At 30.0% G+C, this 16,772-nt stretch overlaps 1 protein-coding gene across 1 annotated transcript; it reads right to left on the bottom strand.

The window, feature by feature from the left end:
• Positions 1–312: 312 nt before the first annotated feature.
• On the bottom strand, positions 313–16,446 carry LOTGIDRAFT_228970 (hypothetical protein; the record flags this gene model as incomplete). Its single annotated transcript, XM_009061832.1, has 15 exons — positions 313–446; positions 1,813–1,944; positions 2,199–2,417; positions 3,016–3,105; positions 3,409–3,534; positions 3,876–4,010; positions 4,295–4,426; positions 4,972–5,115; positions 6,201–6,326; positions 7,102–7,230; positions 10,547–10,699; positions 12,442–12,567; positions 13,890–14,027; positions 16,151–16,249; positions 16,419–16,446. 15 exons carry the CDS (start codon positions 16,444–16,446, stop codon positions 313–315), a joined length of 1,911 nt encoding a protein of 636 aa, XP_009060080.1.
• Between the last annotated feature and the right edge of the window lie 326 nt (positions 16,447–16,772).

Genomic DNA, 16,772 nt, shown 5'->3' with positions numbered 1-16,772 from the left:
CTCAGTCTCCAGAGATCTTCAAACCAGTTTCATCCAATGTACACTATTTGAATTTGTGTTTATTAATCCATTCAGCAACTACTCAACAAAGTTGAACAGTTGGAAAGGGACAATCATAGGCTTGGAATATTTATATTGTATATAAGTAAATATCCAGTAAAAGTAATTGAAGCTTGAATTGTTTAAAAGAAGTTCATTTAAAAGAAATTACAAGATCTCACACCAGGGACTTAATATTGAGCAAATAAAAACATTATCTTGAACTTGAAGATCATGTCTTATGAACCATTCCATTAACTAAACTTTTGCGATTCATTGTTGGTCTGCATCATCAAGAAAATCTAAAACACCTTTGGCAGCTTGTTGAACTTTAGTATCATTATGTTGAAGTAATTGTTTGGTAATATCAGCTATACCTGATGTTACTATTTCTTCACGTAAATTACCTATAACAATAGATTGATAAAATAATATATTAATATTAATAAATATAATAATTATATATAATCACATACATTGGAATTTTCAGTATATAATATTGTCATACATTCATATATACAATTAGGAGATGTAAACTGAATATTCTTCTTAAAGTGAAATGTGATTCTTTGGGAAATCAAATGAGCTTCACTTGCATAAAAATAAATTCAGCTCATGCCAATATATCTCAGATCTAAGAAAGGAGTATTGATAAGACTATAAGCAGTTTAAATTCTTTCAACTAATTCCCATCTTTGGAATGCAGATAACCTTATCAAATCAATGACTACACAAAGCACTGGGAGGTGGGTGGTAAAACATTTCAAATATTTAGAATTTCCATAGAGACTTGGACTGAATCCTCAAAGAAGTCAATTACACCAATTATAAAAAAAAAACCTAAAACAGTTTACAGTGAAACAAGTCATTTAATTCTTTATTAAATAGGTAGAAACTTGGATATACAAAAAATTATACCAAGAGAAGCATGCAATATTGGTTGATAATTTCATCATGCAACATTTCAGAATCTACAGAAGGAAACCGTTATCAGATTTTATCTAAAACCTTTGTTCACCTCTTTGTTGTCAATACAAAATCATTATTTAAATAATAACCTTTTAGTCTTAAATAGTGAGACACATAAAAGTTTTTACAATTTAAACACAAAATAATCATGAAAATATTCACATGCAAATCATACAAATGACAAGGAGACCACATTAAGGAAGGATATTGTCTCCCCGAAAAATTGGAAAACTTAAACATAAGTAGTTTAGAAGAAAATCAATACTATACAAAATCAAACATCCAAAAGTTGTGTATCATGCAAGGAATGAAGTGAACGGCAAGTATAAAGAATGAGAACCTACTCTGAACATCAGATAATAAGCCAGTACAAGCTAACAGACTACAACTCAATGATTGAGAGTTAGTAGGAGATGCTGCAAGAAGTTCAATAAACAGTGTTACATCAATCATCAAGAATCAAACCCAATCAAAATGCAATTAAAAAATGGTAAAATTGCACAGTCCAGTTATGAATGTTTAGAATTGATTTCAATAAAACCCATTCAAATGCAATCAAAATGATACAAAATCTTTAATATCCCATTTCACATTCCAGTAGAGAATACTGTCAAACATTCAGCAGAGTGTGTTATGATCCAAAAATAACTGGCAGTCAAATATAAAGAGTGTAAAAGAGTTTTAAATCATACAACCATTAGTTGTCTATATTGTGGTTCTAAATAATAACTAGGTGCTGAAAATTACTGAACATTTTTATGAATTTTTTTTTACGTAGATGAGAAAAGTAAATAGACCACTTACTTGCAGCACAACAGATGGTTTTAGTTAAAGTCAATGTATTACATAATATTTCAGGTAATGTTGAAGGATTTTTTAATATTTCTGTCACAGTCTTCGCCAAGTCTGCTTCTTTTAAGGGAACAGCTGCATCTTCTAAAAAATATATAAATATATAATATTCTCAAATTTCAACTTTGCAGCATAATGATCATATTCAAAATGTTTTCGTTGACACAATGTTTTATATACATCTCTTATTGGCAGCCAGTTCAGTTAGTACAGTGCGTAAATTTTTAGAAAAAAGACAAGGTGCTTGGACAAATCAGCTGATCTTGAATTTTGAGAATGCTTCATCCTGCGTTCAATTTGCAGTAATGCTAAAAAAATACCAATAAATTGATAATTACCTAAACATGAAGATGACATCAAGGTTAGTGCCATTAAGGCTTCGTTCTGCATTACCACATGTTCAGATGTTGCCATAGAAACCAGATATTGTATACCATCGGCACTGATCACATTTTTCATTACTAATGTTGATTTACTGTTTTTAATTAACCAAGCTAACAATCTAGTTGCTTCACCTACATTAAACAATAGAACTTTGAATTTCTGTATTATGGGATCTGAAAACATTTTTCAAATCATCATATTGCATATTCTACATATATATTCACAAGAGTTAAACTGAATTTACAACCCATTATTTCTGCAATGTTATATCGAATCTCTTAGTATGTGAAATGAAATGAAATGCTAATGAAGACGGGCAACGCCATGCAGGGTGCAATGAGGGAAATTTTGCCAGGACAGCGGCATTAGCCTGCTTTTTTTCGATTTCCAACTGTCGAGGGATCTTTAATGTGCACAGCCTGTAGCACAAGGGACCTCGGTTTATTGTCCCATCCGATGCTTTTTCCATGTCAGCCCCTCGTAACTGCATCACTAACAGGGGGAAACCGGGTTGAAAAATCCGAAGGTATTATCTCGACCTATGCCGGGATTGAACCCTGGACCTTCAGGTTAGCGAGCAAGCGTCTAACTCACTGAGCCACTGCGGCTCCTCTTAGTATGTGAAGGCAGCTCAACTGTTTAAAAGAGGCTTGAAGAATGGTTGATAGTTAACCTGCCTTCACATAAGTCCTATGAATGCACTATGGATCAGGAAAGATTCAAAAGACAGCTCATAATCAGGCAATTCTGTTGAAGTAAATTCTGTCTTACCTCTGACACCAGCATGTTCCTCAACATCACACCATTCTACAATACGTACTAAAGATTCTTTATCTTCTCCTAGTGTTTTAGCTGCTTCTTCTAAAATAAGTTAATTGTTAACACAAATAATGATGCACTGTTTCCAAATAGTTCTCTCCTGTACAGCTGTGATAAGCATCCTGCAGTGGTCTACTTTCCCTTTCCCGAAAAGAAATACTTGTCTCCCTTTACTAGTATCTATATGTGAGGTTGATATATCATTTCATGTTACAGATATATAACAGCATAAAGATACCAAATTCACAAGATATTATTTTATTACCCTTTCTAGAATACCAACTCAAATCGGAGGCGATTCACAGATGTAAACTTTAAAAGTTTTTGCATGAAACAATTTCTTACCTTGCCCATCTATTAACATTCGTAAAACACCTAGTAATTTAAAGGTGACAGCCATAGATTCTATAGGAGATAATTTTAACACAGCAGACATCACTCCTGCTTTAAACAGATGTGATTTATTGCTTACTGAAAATGAAACAAAAAAAAATAATTGGTATCTCAAATTCTCCATTATGATCCTTTACAGTTTACCATACTGTTGCGCTAGTTATTGCCCTTGATGGGTTTCAGCATATAACATAGAAGTCTATCAGCTCTCATATAAGTAGCCTTGTCAAATGTTTAATAGTATGTGAATGCAGACTGCCCCAATGTTGATTTACAATGTACTGGCTCTGGTGCTTTGTCCATTCCTCAAAAACATAATACATAATATTGACAGGTATCACATATTTCCGCTATCATAAACGATAAGGTTTTCAATATTGCACAAGGGGATTGACATAATTAAAATTAAAATTCATTACCTGGTATTGCTAGATTTCTGAGAGCACTTAACGCAGCATGTAATAATGTCATATTACTATCTGTAGGTGTCACTTGTAATAACTTTAATAAATGTTCTACTATACCATTCTCTACTAGTAACTGACAATGTTCATCTAAAATATAGAATAAGATCATGTATTTTGATTGTCATAAACAGAACTAAATAATCAGTTTATGTATGGTGCTGGATATCTAATAAAATACATAGCAAGTAAACTTTGATTGTAATGAAACTAAAATTTTCATGTTCTTGAATAAGCAAATTTAACCACAGGTCTTCACTATATCGTAGCTAAGGCTGTCTAGCAGTACCATTGATTTTCTTGTTGCATCTACAGAGCGAGTGTTTTTCAACTGAAATATACCTATAACATAACTAATGCAGAGCAAAACTCACCACTCCGAGCAAAATTCCCAATAGCTAGAGCTCCTGATGTTTGGAGATGTTCATTATCACTAGATAACCATTTAATAGATTCTATAAATACAGGACCTTTACCACCACCAAATAACAACTCCATACTTTTATCTGAAAAAATAATAACTTCATACTTTTATCTGAAAAAATAATAAATTCATACTTTTATCTGAAAAAATCAAAACTTCATACATTTATCTGAAAAAATAATAACTTCATACTTTTATCTGAAAAATAATAACTCCATACTTTTATCTGAAAAATAATAACTTCATACTTTTACAAGCAAATATAATAACTCTATACTTTTATCTGAAAAAAATATTAACTTCATACTTTTACAAGCACAAATAATAACTTCATACTTTTACAAGCAAAAATAACAACTTCATACTTTTACAAGCAAAAATAATAACTTCATACTTTTACGAGCAAAAATAATAACTTCATACTTTTACAAGCAAAAATAATGACTCCATACTTTCATCTGAAAAAATAATAATGAATAACTTAAAAAATACTTAAAATACTCCATACTTTAATCGGAAAAACAACAACATTTAAAATAGAAAATGTTATCTGAAAAAAAACTTTTTTTCTGAAGATATAACTTTTTCACAGAACTGAATTTAGGAAACATTAGTAAAATTACTTACCACCAACTAAGAGTGAGACCAGAAGATCAGACGCCATTTTGATTATTTGTTGACTATCAGGATCAGATTTCCCGACATTTGATTGGATGATTTTGATTAAGTGATTACTGAGATCTGTACTCGCTAGATTATCTTTGATTGTTTCTGAAAACATAATAATAATATTATAACAAGAATTAATAATACAACATTATCTATGAAAGACTTTTAGGACTGTCTAGTTGTCATTTGACAGGACTCTTTAGCAAAAAAATAGTTACTCTCCGACCACTTTGATGTGGGTATGCACCAATTTATTTTAAGTTAGTTATTTTAAAACATCTATATCATAGTCTAAAAGCATAGTAAAAACTGAACATTATAGCGAACGAATTTTAAAATCAGACTCACTTTTAAAAAAGTTTATAAAACAATGATAACTCTTTATGTTTAGTCATTATTGACAAAACAGGTAATGATTTTTTAGTGATAACAAGGGTATAACCAATGGGCAAAATGCGATTCAAAAAATATTTGGTCACAGAGAAGCAACTAGCCTTTGGCACGAACACTTTTCTATTCTAATTGCCATTCTCATACCTTTATAATATATTTTCATGTTATAATAGGGAAATACATAAGTTTTAAACAAATACATCATCATGTGGCAATTTATGAAATAATTACATGTCTTAGTGGACATTTCAATCTGTAAATGAGACTATAATAAATGGTGATATCACATGGAATAAGACCATCTTCAGGAAAATAATTATATGATGTTGGAAACTAGCACAGTTTACATGTATATGGCTTTTCCAGCATGTAATTAAATCCAAACTTACAGAGAAAATTGGACTATTTTACTTTTAGAAAAATCAGTATAACCAACCCTATTCAAGAGGATAGTCTCACACTTGAATATGGACTCCTAAATAGGGTGCAACTAAACAATTAGGTTACTGTGGTTATTTCTTTTTAGAACATTTTTTATACATAATCTGAGAAAAAACAATTTGATATTTCATGTTTTTTCTGAGGGCAATGCAATCGATCAAGAATCCCGATAGGGGAAATTGAAATAAAAAGGTTGAAAACCCAAAGTAAACTTAAACCGTTTATATATTTAGCTGAGGTAGTTACATTTATTTTCATTTTAGTTATCTCAGATAATTTAGTTCATAATATTCTGACATGATGAACATGGGATGACACATGAGATAGATATTCTTATTAAGTTAATATCTTACCACATTCTGTTAACAATATGAGTATATCTAGAATAGTTTCTATATGTTCACTAACTTTCTCTTCTACTAATAAATTAACTAATGTTTTTAAAACTGGAGATTCACTAATTTTATCTCTTCCACTATCTGCAACAAAATAATAAAGAAACATTGTACAATAAGGTGAGTCTATTTCAGCCATAATTCCAAGACATATAACCAAAAATAGAATTTGAGCAAATCAATTGTGTATACCTCCGTTTCAGTGGCCTCTCACGCTTGTGAAAGGTCTTATTTGGTGTGAAATTAAACCTTCTACATGCTATCTGAAACCTGGCAGACTCCCAGCCTCACCTCAAAGAGACACTTCATAAATATGGCCTCCCCATCATGGAATTTTCTTTATACACCCCTGATCAGTTTATAAATACTTGGTATAAGATGGTAGCCGCATTGTTCTTCATGTAATTTCTCGGATTGTCATTCACAAACTCAAACAATTACACAAATGGTGACAAGCAAACTGATCTATTTACATCGTATTGTCATAGTTTAGAACAGTCAACTTAATTTCCACTGGTAGATTTTTGTCTTCAAAGTAAGAGTATGATATTCCATGTGGAATATCTTTAAATTTAATGCCATAAGGCAAAAAAAATATATGGCACTACATAAAGGCATTAAGAAGGAATTAGTCTTTAGAGAAGAAAATTTATTAGGTTCAGTATTTCAGATAACCTTGAAATTGACAGCAGATACATTATACTTTCTGTTTCTACAGCATGGCTATTTTCTTTTTCTCTTTATCATTTTGTCTCTACAATGATCTAGGTTTTTTTATTCTATCAAAGAATTACAACTTTTTTCGTATTTAATCACAGAATTCTGAAACTAATGCAAGAGATAAACTTGACATATTCACCTGAATCTGATAAACTACTGAGTGTTAATAAAGCCATATTAGTTAATCCTTCATCTTCTAGATGTTTCTTCAAACACAAATCTAATATATCTAATACACCATTCTCTAATGCTTTCTCTTGTAAAACATCTGAAAAAAAAACCTCCCCTATTTATCATGTGTGGATCCTCCAAAAGATGCAGCGTCAAGATTCTGTCTAGCAGTTCAGACATGAGAAAAAGGACTACTCAACCAGGTACAAAAATCCTTATACTAGTGAAACTCTTGTCACGTTTCAAGTTCTATTTAATATTTCTATTAATTAACATTTAAAGTTTCAATTTTTCTACAAATTGTTACATTATCTGGCCAAATTTTCTTACACATTTTAGAAAACTGTTGGTTTATTAATAAAACTCAAGTTAAGTTAATGTATTTTTTGAGTTGAAAAGATTAGGTAAGATTTTTTATAATCAAAAACATTGGTAAAATTATAAACCTACATCATTTTAAATTATTTATTTATTACTTTATCCTTACTATTATATATACTACATGTGTATAGGCCTAATGTATCATTACCTTAGAATGTAAATAAAAAAAATTACCTTTTTTTTGGATAAAACAGATTCTTGTGGGATAAATTTTCATTAAAATGTTCCATATCTGGTATCATGCAATAATATTATTCTTTATATTGAAATAGTTCTGTTTATTGATTTGTTGATTTGAGGGGTTTTGTAACACAGTCAGTTAGAGCATTGCAAACTTTATATGACATTGTTGCTTATTTTGAACAGATGGTGGTCATGAATTCTAATTTTGGTCAGTGAAAGAATTCTGAACTTTATTAAGTCCTCATTATTCCAGTCTACCCAGCTGTAAACAGATAATCTGGGATTGATAAATCACAAACTGGTCGATTATGGACTAGCTGGAAAGTTTTTATCATTGTAAAAAAGTTTCCTTTGATTAAAGTGTTCAAGACAAAATAAATTTTTGTGGCGAAAAAAAATGAATATTTGACCTCAATATGAAATTGTGAAGTGATAAGGGAAGATAAAATGCAAACTTTTATTCAACAAAAGTTTTAACCTTCATCTCTTTCATAAAGTCTTAATAGTCAATAATGTTAATTGGTGTTATCTTTTTCTTTACCTTTCATATGAAAGATGGTGTAATTCACATTTATGTCATACATGCACCAGCTGTAAAATGCATTATATTTTACCATGCACAGTGTCTATGAGTAATTTTGGCACAAATCAGACAGGCACAAATTGACCTGTATGAATAACAGAATTTCTTATAGAATATAAATAGATTACAAATTACTGTGTCATAGAATAATAAATTTAGAATAGGTAATAATATAATGAAAATATTGACCATCTGTTACAACTATATAAACTTATAACTACTTCATAAAAATTTCATATGATTTAGGCATAAGTCAATACCTTGTTCTGAATACATGTATTTCATAAACTAGCATGATGGAAAATCATTGCTTTTATGCTCAAATGTAAACTAGTTTCAAAATAGGAAATAAGAAATTTACTTTGTAGAAATTTTACAAAATCAGTATTTCTCCAAAATATGATCTCAAAGCTTAAACTGCCCAAAACAAGTTGAAAATAACAGAAAATGCCTGTTTACTAGAAATCAATCTTTTTTGAATTCATTTAAGTTCTATGCAAGACCAATGTCAGTAACTTTTACATGGGTCATTTACAGACGATATATTGTCAAGATATTCTGCAGTGTCAGCTAACTTACTGAAATTTTTTTGGTAAACAATATGTTATTCAAATAAAAATGAAAGGTATGGGAACAGGCTTTTGCCTATATCACCCTAATTTAGAATATAAAGCATTTCTTGATATTTCCTCATGTATTTTGAAAATTTTTGCTGAGTAAGGCATATTGAAAATGGACTGATAAATAGGTGTTTAAACCATGTGACAAATAAAATAATCAATACATATTCGAAATAATTAGACATAAAACGTAAACATTAGACTCTAACTGTCTGTCTTCTTAAACCACCCTTACTTCTACCTAAATACATAGAATATCTTTGTTTTTTCTCTCTATTGACTGTAGATTAAAGCAGATGAAAATAGACTGAAGGAATTCTGGATTATCACTAAACAAAGGTTACAATTTGACCTTTGTATTTCTACTAAGGTTAAATGTCTTATTACAAGGTACAGTGAGAACAGGTATGCACTATAGAGTGCAGACAAGAAAACTCATGTTTTCATTCACTCTGACATTTCAATCAATGTAACATGAAAGGATGTACATGCATGAATTTTTTGTTGTTGTATGAAATATCATTAAGTTGACATGTATTTCTAACTCTGAATTAACAACCTTGAGCATGACATATCTGGCAAATGGAATTAAGTGAGCTTAAGTTGTACTACAATAGATGAAAGATGTAAGCTAAAATATATGAAAATTGTGAACTTATATACATGCAAGTTGTCAGCGTATGAAGGTTATGAGCTAAAATATTGTATTATGGTTAATTACAGTAGAAATATTTTATTATTTTATCATATATATATATAAAGGGTGCAAATTAAAAATATGAAAGTTGTCATCTAAAATATATGAAAGTTGTCATCTAAAATATATGAAAGTTGTCATCTAAAATTTATGAAAGTTGTCATCTAAAATATATGAAAGTTGTCATCTAAAGTGTTCACTTATGACATGTATAATATGAAATTTATCAGCCTTGTGTCTCATGCTAGAAATCTTTTCAGCTCAGTTTAATTTAACCATAATTACAGAATTAATCAATTAATAAACATGTAGTTAAAAGAATGGTGATGCCTTTAAAATAAAGAATAGTGTTTTTAAGTGTTTAATATGCAGGTTTTCTTCCTATATCAATCATTGCAACACTGAAATATATCATTGTCTTAGATTATTGATTGCAGGATAAAAACTTATCTTAATACCATGATCATTATTCTATATTATCTCTACATAGACATCTTTATGTTTCTATTTAAACTCCTACTTATCACCTCTAAACATAAACTCATTTCATCAAGGTTGTTATAAAACTCTTTATATATACCTTGGGGAGAAATAGGATTGTAGGGCATGACTGGATGTTGTGTGTCAAAGTATCTAATTGTTGTGAGTCAAGGTATCTGACTGTTGTGAGTCAAAGCATTGGACTGTTGGTCTCTGAATGATGTGAGAGTATTTTGTTGTGAAACAAGGTGTTTGAATGTTTCAAATCACAGTATTTGGATGTCCTGAGTCAAGGTACATGAATGTTTTGAGTTGTGAGTCAATGTATCTAGAGGTTGTGGTTTAAAGTATTTGGAGGTTGTGATTTAAGGCATTTGTCAGTCTAAGTATGTTAATCCAGATATTGTGAAATTTGAGTCAACATAATTAGTTGATTTTCAATAAAAAAAACCCAGCAAGAATGACCTACCATGAGTATTGGTAAGATTGAGTAAGAAACCACAAGCAATAGTTCTTAATTTCTCACTTCCTTCATCCTTAATATCAATTTTAACTTGTGATCTCAATAAATCTGTTAATAATTTGATACCATTTAATTCATCTATTACATTTCTTCCTGCATCTACAATTTAAAAAGAATCTCTGAAACTTGGGTCTAAAAATTCTTTTTAGCTGAACAAGATTGGTAACAAGTTATAAAAAGAAGCCGCAGATACATATCAAAGAACAAAACAGTTCTGTGATGGTCTTGCTCTAGAATGTTTAAACCTGTGGACTCATTAGACTTGAGACATGCTGCAAAATTTTCAACATGCTTAGATAATGGCCTTCACAGACTGATAGTTTGATGATCTTTTTTCTTATTCATGTTCTATAAAAACAGATTAGAAATGTAAGAAACTTTAATCAACTTTTATGTGCCCACTTAAAATGTTTCATTAAATATTGCATTAGCACATATGTAAGGAATCTATCTATTAGAGAGAGAAGTAATAGAATTAGAGGTAAAGTATTCATAAATATTGAATAATCTGTTAACTATCACCTGTCTATGAAAATTCCTGCCATTAATAATAACTTTAACTGTTTATAGTACCATTAGACGACTGGTTTAAATTACTATTTTGTTTCTAGTTACCATTGATGTACCAGTACATATACTGTTATACTGTTAAATGTTTAAATTTAACCTTACAAAAATCTAGCTTTGTATCATGTTAATTATATTTAATTATTTACAAACATCATTTTATTCAATCTATGATGCATATATATTTTCTTTCAATATCAATTCAAAATCTATTAATTTTTTGGTTCTAATATGATTTCCTGGGAAATTTGGAAATTTTGTATCAAGGTACACCAGTAACAACATAAGGTACATTATATACCTGAGAATTAGAGTGGCAGACTTGAACTTACCAGATATATTAAACTAAACAGTAACTTAACTAGTAATTATACTATAGTTACACACAAGGTGATAAACAATTCCCTTCAGAAATCAATTTATTTTTAAGAGTGTTTTAGTTTAGAAGGTAAAAAACTTATCATCAATTTAGAAACCTAAAGACTATTTACAATATATTTATAATAACTTAGTTCTACTTATACCAAGAACATTATCTCAGTCTTAGATTCACCTAAATTACCATTCCCAAGTTAACAAACTATTTACTGGCCAGGTACAGATATAATCTGTTCTTAATCAAAACAATAATTTGACTCTTTCCACAAAATTCTTTACAGGATGATTACATATATAAGCTTAAATATTAAAATGATGATGAAGGGTTCAGAAAGGATAAGCAGGATATAACTTGACTGATGTTTAAAATAAGCACTACAAAACAATAATCGATTAAATTGAAACAGATTTTTCATCTTTTTTATGTGTTTGAAACAATTATAGGAGCTATTTACAACTGCCGTGTGTGGTTCAAGAAACTTAAGCTTGATTCTGACTGCAAACATTTTTATGACACCCTCCTTCCCCCTAAGTGTACCGCTGATTGTGAACTTCTGGAATGACAAACCATGTGACATTCCAGATAGTCAGCACCACAAAAGTCATTATCTGCAATAACGTTTCCTTTTTGGCTGAATGATATCACATTTATATTCTGGTTTAATATTTTTGAAGTACAGTAACAAATGTGTTGACAAAACCAGGAGAGTTTTGGATTTCAAAAGAGTAGAAACTCATCTGATGCTTAAAATAACCCATTGTACTTTTTGATTAACATTACTAATAAATTAAAAGATCATTAGTACTAACTGCAGGAGTTATAAGTAGTGGATGATAAAAATGGATGCACATACTTAATACCGATAGTAGTACTATAAGAATAAAATTTGACTTACCATTATCATAACAAATATTACCCAGGGCACGACAACACTGTGTAGGTAATAATATATAATCACTAGTTAAATTAATAAGTAATGGTTTAATAAAGTTCAAATCTACCAAGGGTTGGCGTAATGATTCTGAAAAAAGCAGAAATTTTAATATAAAATATTTACAATGAAGAAAGATTTATATTTTACATTCTCCACCCTATTGGCCTTCTGGATTAGCATTCTGCAGAAAACATCAGAGGAAATTTTGTCTAAGTATTGACATAAGCATAAACTAATTTCTGAGCACACTTCAACAATGACAAAAAAAAATACGAAAAATCAATGTTTTCATAATGTTAAAACCATCCGAAGCCATATCATTATATTTTCTTGTTTTACAGATTTTTTCTGGAGAATTCTATGAAGCCAGGAGAAAAAAGTGGAATAAAAGACAAAAATTGTGGAGGGGAAGAAGAGAAAAACAAACTAATAAGGGCAAGGATGACCTGGAATCTCCTATTTTCTCAGTATTAATTATTTAGTTTAATGGATATATCGTCTGGATAAAGATTCTATTCTTTGGTCATGGCATGAATATATACATTTGTTGACCAAGTTTGAGAATCTTAATTTTATGTCCATTCTAAGAGGTAGTATTCCCGTATTTGTCTAATCCTCTCTTTTAATCAATGGATTAAACATGACTCCATGTTACATATCAAGAACCAATTCTTCAAATTTGAAATATATGTACAAAATAACATGCAGGAAGCAATTACTGAGGAAAATGAAGCCTCTCTTATCATGTCAACTAGTTATAGTACATGTATCTATTTGTACTTTAATAGCTTTATCTTACACATTTTATTGAATAAACAGTTGTGAGATAACAAACATGAATTTTCATGCCAAAAACACAAAAACCTTGCCAATAATTTGTCATGTATGTTCAGAAATGTAGGTGTTGAAGTCGATGTAGATATAAACAATCTTATAAACAAAATGACCTGGACTAATTAGAACATTTCGGAATGAAATTAAATATGCATATTAATGAAATTAAAGAGTGGGTATGCATCAGTTTCTAAATATTAAGAGTCTCCCTTTCAACACAAATTTCTATTAATATTTCAAGGTACTTCTTGTTTTTTTAAAAATTTAATGTCATTATTCACCTGGGCACACACTTGCCAGGAAAGGTAACATACATCCACTCGCAGCTTACATCAAGAAGGCTATTCACGTATGTGTAATAGAAAATATACGCTTTCATAACCATATATCCATCAAATGTCCAAATCATAAGTGTGGGTGGGACAACCGGACAATACCTGTTACTTAAAGCAACAAGAATTGTGAGCATTGTTAATTTTGAGGAAAAATTGAAAGTTTGACAATAATTAGCATCCAAATCTCACCAATTATCTAGGGTTTGTAAATCAACATATAATATCAACAATAGAAACTACCTGATTTAGCCAGTTCAGCAATCAGTTGTGCACATTTAGCTGATAATTGTGGAGTTTGTGAGTTTTCTAATAATTGATGAACTTTTTGTAATATACCACTATCAACTAGTGATACAGCAATATCTTCACTTTTCTCTTCTACAATTAAAGAAATACATCAATTTTTAAAATAACAATTATACTTGTATCTAGTGATACATCAATATAAATACAGATTCAAAGTATTGATTTCTCTAAAACATTAGTTACACTAGTACTGGCATGGAAATTTTCAGTTTCATATTTTCTTAGAAAAATATAACATTCATTATCATTTGAACTACTCTGCAGATTGCTCTTTTTGGCAAAGACACTCCAGTTCTGATTGATTTTAGGTAATTTAGGCATACAAGTTTTCTAAATTTCCATTCAATATCAAATATAAATTACATAGTAGTGCAGAATAACAGTTGTTTACTCAATTTGGGTTCAATAGCCAACATTTTTGTCAAAAAAGCAATTTCTGCAACATAAAATTTGCATGAAAAAACTGTCAAACGATTTATATAAAATTACAAGATTATAAGTTTTCTAGCAAACTTCAGTTTTGCAAGTACATAATTTCTTTTGAACCCTGATATTTGTAGATGCAATAAATCAAACAAAACACAAGCTATATATAACAGAAAGATAAAGTAGAACTTTCTGCAATTAACTAAAATAAAAATTAAATAAACAAATTAAATGAAATAGTTATTTCAAATTTATAATAATTTAGCAACAAAGTTTTTTTTTCTCTGAAATTTCTAGATTAGGTGCCCCATTTTTGCAACCAATCTTACTTTGAGCCTTCAAATCCATGTGTGTCTGGAACTATCCAGAATGTTTGAAAGATAAAAAAAAAAGACCCCAAAATAATGCACCTGCCCCTTTTAGATACAGTGTACATCAAAGAGTGGAAAAAATAATAGTTGGCAGTCTCAGCAATTAATGCAAATTCAAATAACCAAATCTCCAAGGAGATTGAGAAGTCAGAGTTAATCAATCAAGTACGCTCTCTTCACAGAAAATATGCAAATTGACTGGAATTAGTCTGACCCAAGAAGACAGAATTTCCTTGAAATCATCGTTATATTTCTACCGTGTTTCACTGGGGCAGGTTAATTTTTTATTAGGTATTTATTTTTCAATCCATCTAATCAACAAGAAACAAAAAGATCATTTTACATTTTGATTTATATATATATATGTAACAAGCATGGAAAATAAATGAGAGTGGAAAGAATTAAGGAATTACAGATTCTGCAGTCCTGACGACAGATTTTATATATCTGAAATTTTGGGTTGTAACACAACAAGATCATGTCAATAATAAAAAAGAGGAAATTTCATTACCAATTCTACCCATGCTTATTGTCTAGGCATCTACAGCTCCAAGTTTAATTTGGTTGCCCAGGATATTCCTAGAATACTTTATGTAGAGAAATACAGAATTTGGTTTATTTAAATATCAATAATATCAGACATAAACCAATTCTATATTCTCTACATGCTCTTCTCTTAACATCACTGATTTATTGATCAATACAGTAATAATACAATTAGATACCAAATACATTGGTCAGATTGGCTTGACTGTGTAAGATTTGTCACCTAGTTTTCTGGTGCATGTATAAGAAGACACACATTCTAATGCATTAAAAACTAAACCTGTACAAACCAATACATGGGGGTCTTTTTACACAATTCGGCTTGCCTTACTTTCATTTGATCACATCAATATCAACAAGAAATATTGCTATAATCCAAAATCAGATACAGATTTCAATTAAATCATTGCATGCCTTTATTGATACAATACAAAATATACCAATTCAGTTTGTTTCAACAATACAAGGTAACTGTAACAATTCAACAATTTGAACAATACCTATTCCAATGGGCTGAAGGGCAAGATAAAATTTTTAAATTCAGCTGCTGACATAAGTCACTGATCATTTAGCAATATTCTTGGCAAAACGTACTGAGATAAAGCCATCTTTTAAGCTTCCAGACTCTTAGAATCTAGGATATTTTAGTTAATCTCTAACTATGTCTCTGAAAAGGTCTGTATATAGCCTGCTACTCATGTAAGCTTAAATGTCATGCATTAATTCTTTATTGAAATCTTTGACAATTGCATTTTTCAATATAACTGATACAATTATCAAGAAGGAATTTGCAGTTTTTCATATCCTTTTCACTCTCGCCTGTAAAAAGAGATAAAAGAGGATGTTCCTTACCATTATTGCCGATAATCTGTGTCAGTTCATCTAGACAATCAGCTTTCATACTGTCATCTTCTTCTACTTTTAACTTTTCTATTAATGGCAATAATTCATCTGTAAGATACAAAAACTTAAGCAGGTTTTTTTTTATTAGTAATGATGAGGGTTTCTATAAAAAGGCTTAAGAACTTGCTGTCTTTCTACCTTTGTCAGTCAATCAAATTTCAAATAGATTTTCATGCAAATTGGAATGAAAGTAGTGATCTTGTAAGAATGATTTTACTTTGTTTAAAGTCAGCACAGACTTTCATTTTGAAAACTTTTTATTACGGAAGGCAGGTAGACTTGAGGTCATAAATGGTCAGAATTTCTAGGTGTGTTTATATTAAATTCAAAGTTGATCAGCATAAATGAATTTACATGAAAATAAATGGTAAAAATACATTTTCTATCAAAATAAAGGTGAGAGAAATCATAAAAAGGTTTACAAAAGCTGAAGTTAACAACACATCATGTGAGTGTAAAAATCAGTTTGTAGCCAATTGGAATTCTATCTGCTGTAGAACAAAATTTGACTACCACATCAAGATTTTCGAAAAGTCATCACATTTGCAGCTAGGGCTGGGTAAAATGATTG

This window comes from Lottia gigantea (assembly GCF_000327385.1).
Source record: "Lottia gigantea unplaced genomic scaffold LOTGIsca_5, whole genome shotgun sequence".
NCBI lineage: Eukaryota > Metazoa > Mollusca > Gastropoda > Lottiidae > Lottia > Lottia gigantea.
This window is presented reverse-complemented; position numbering and strand designations above follow the sequence as displayed.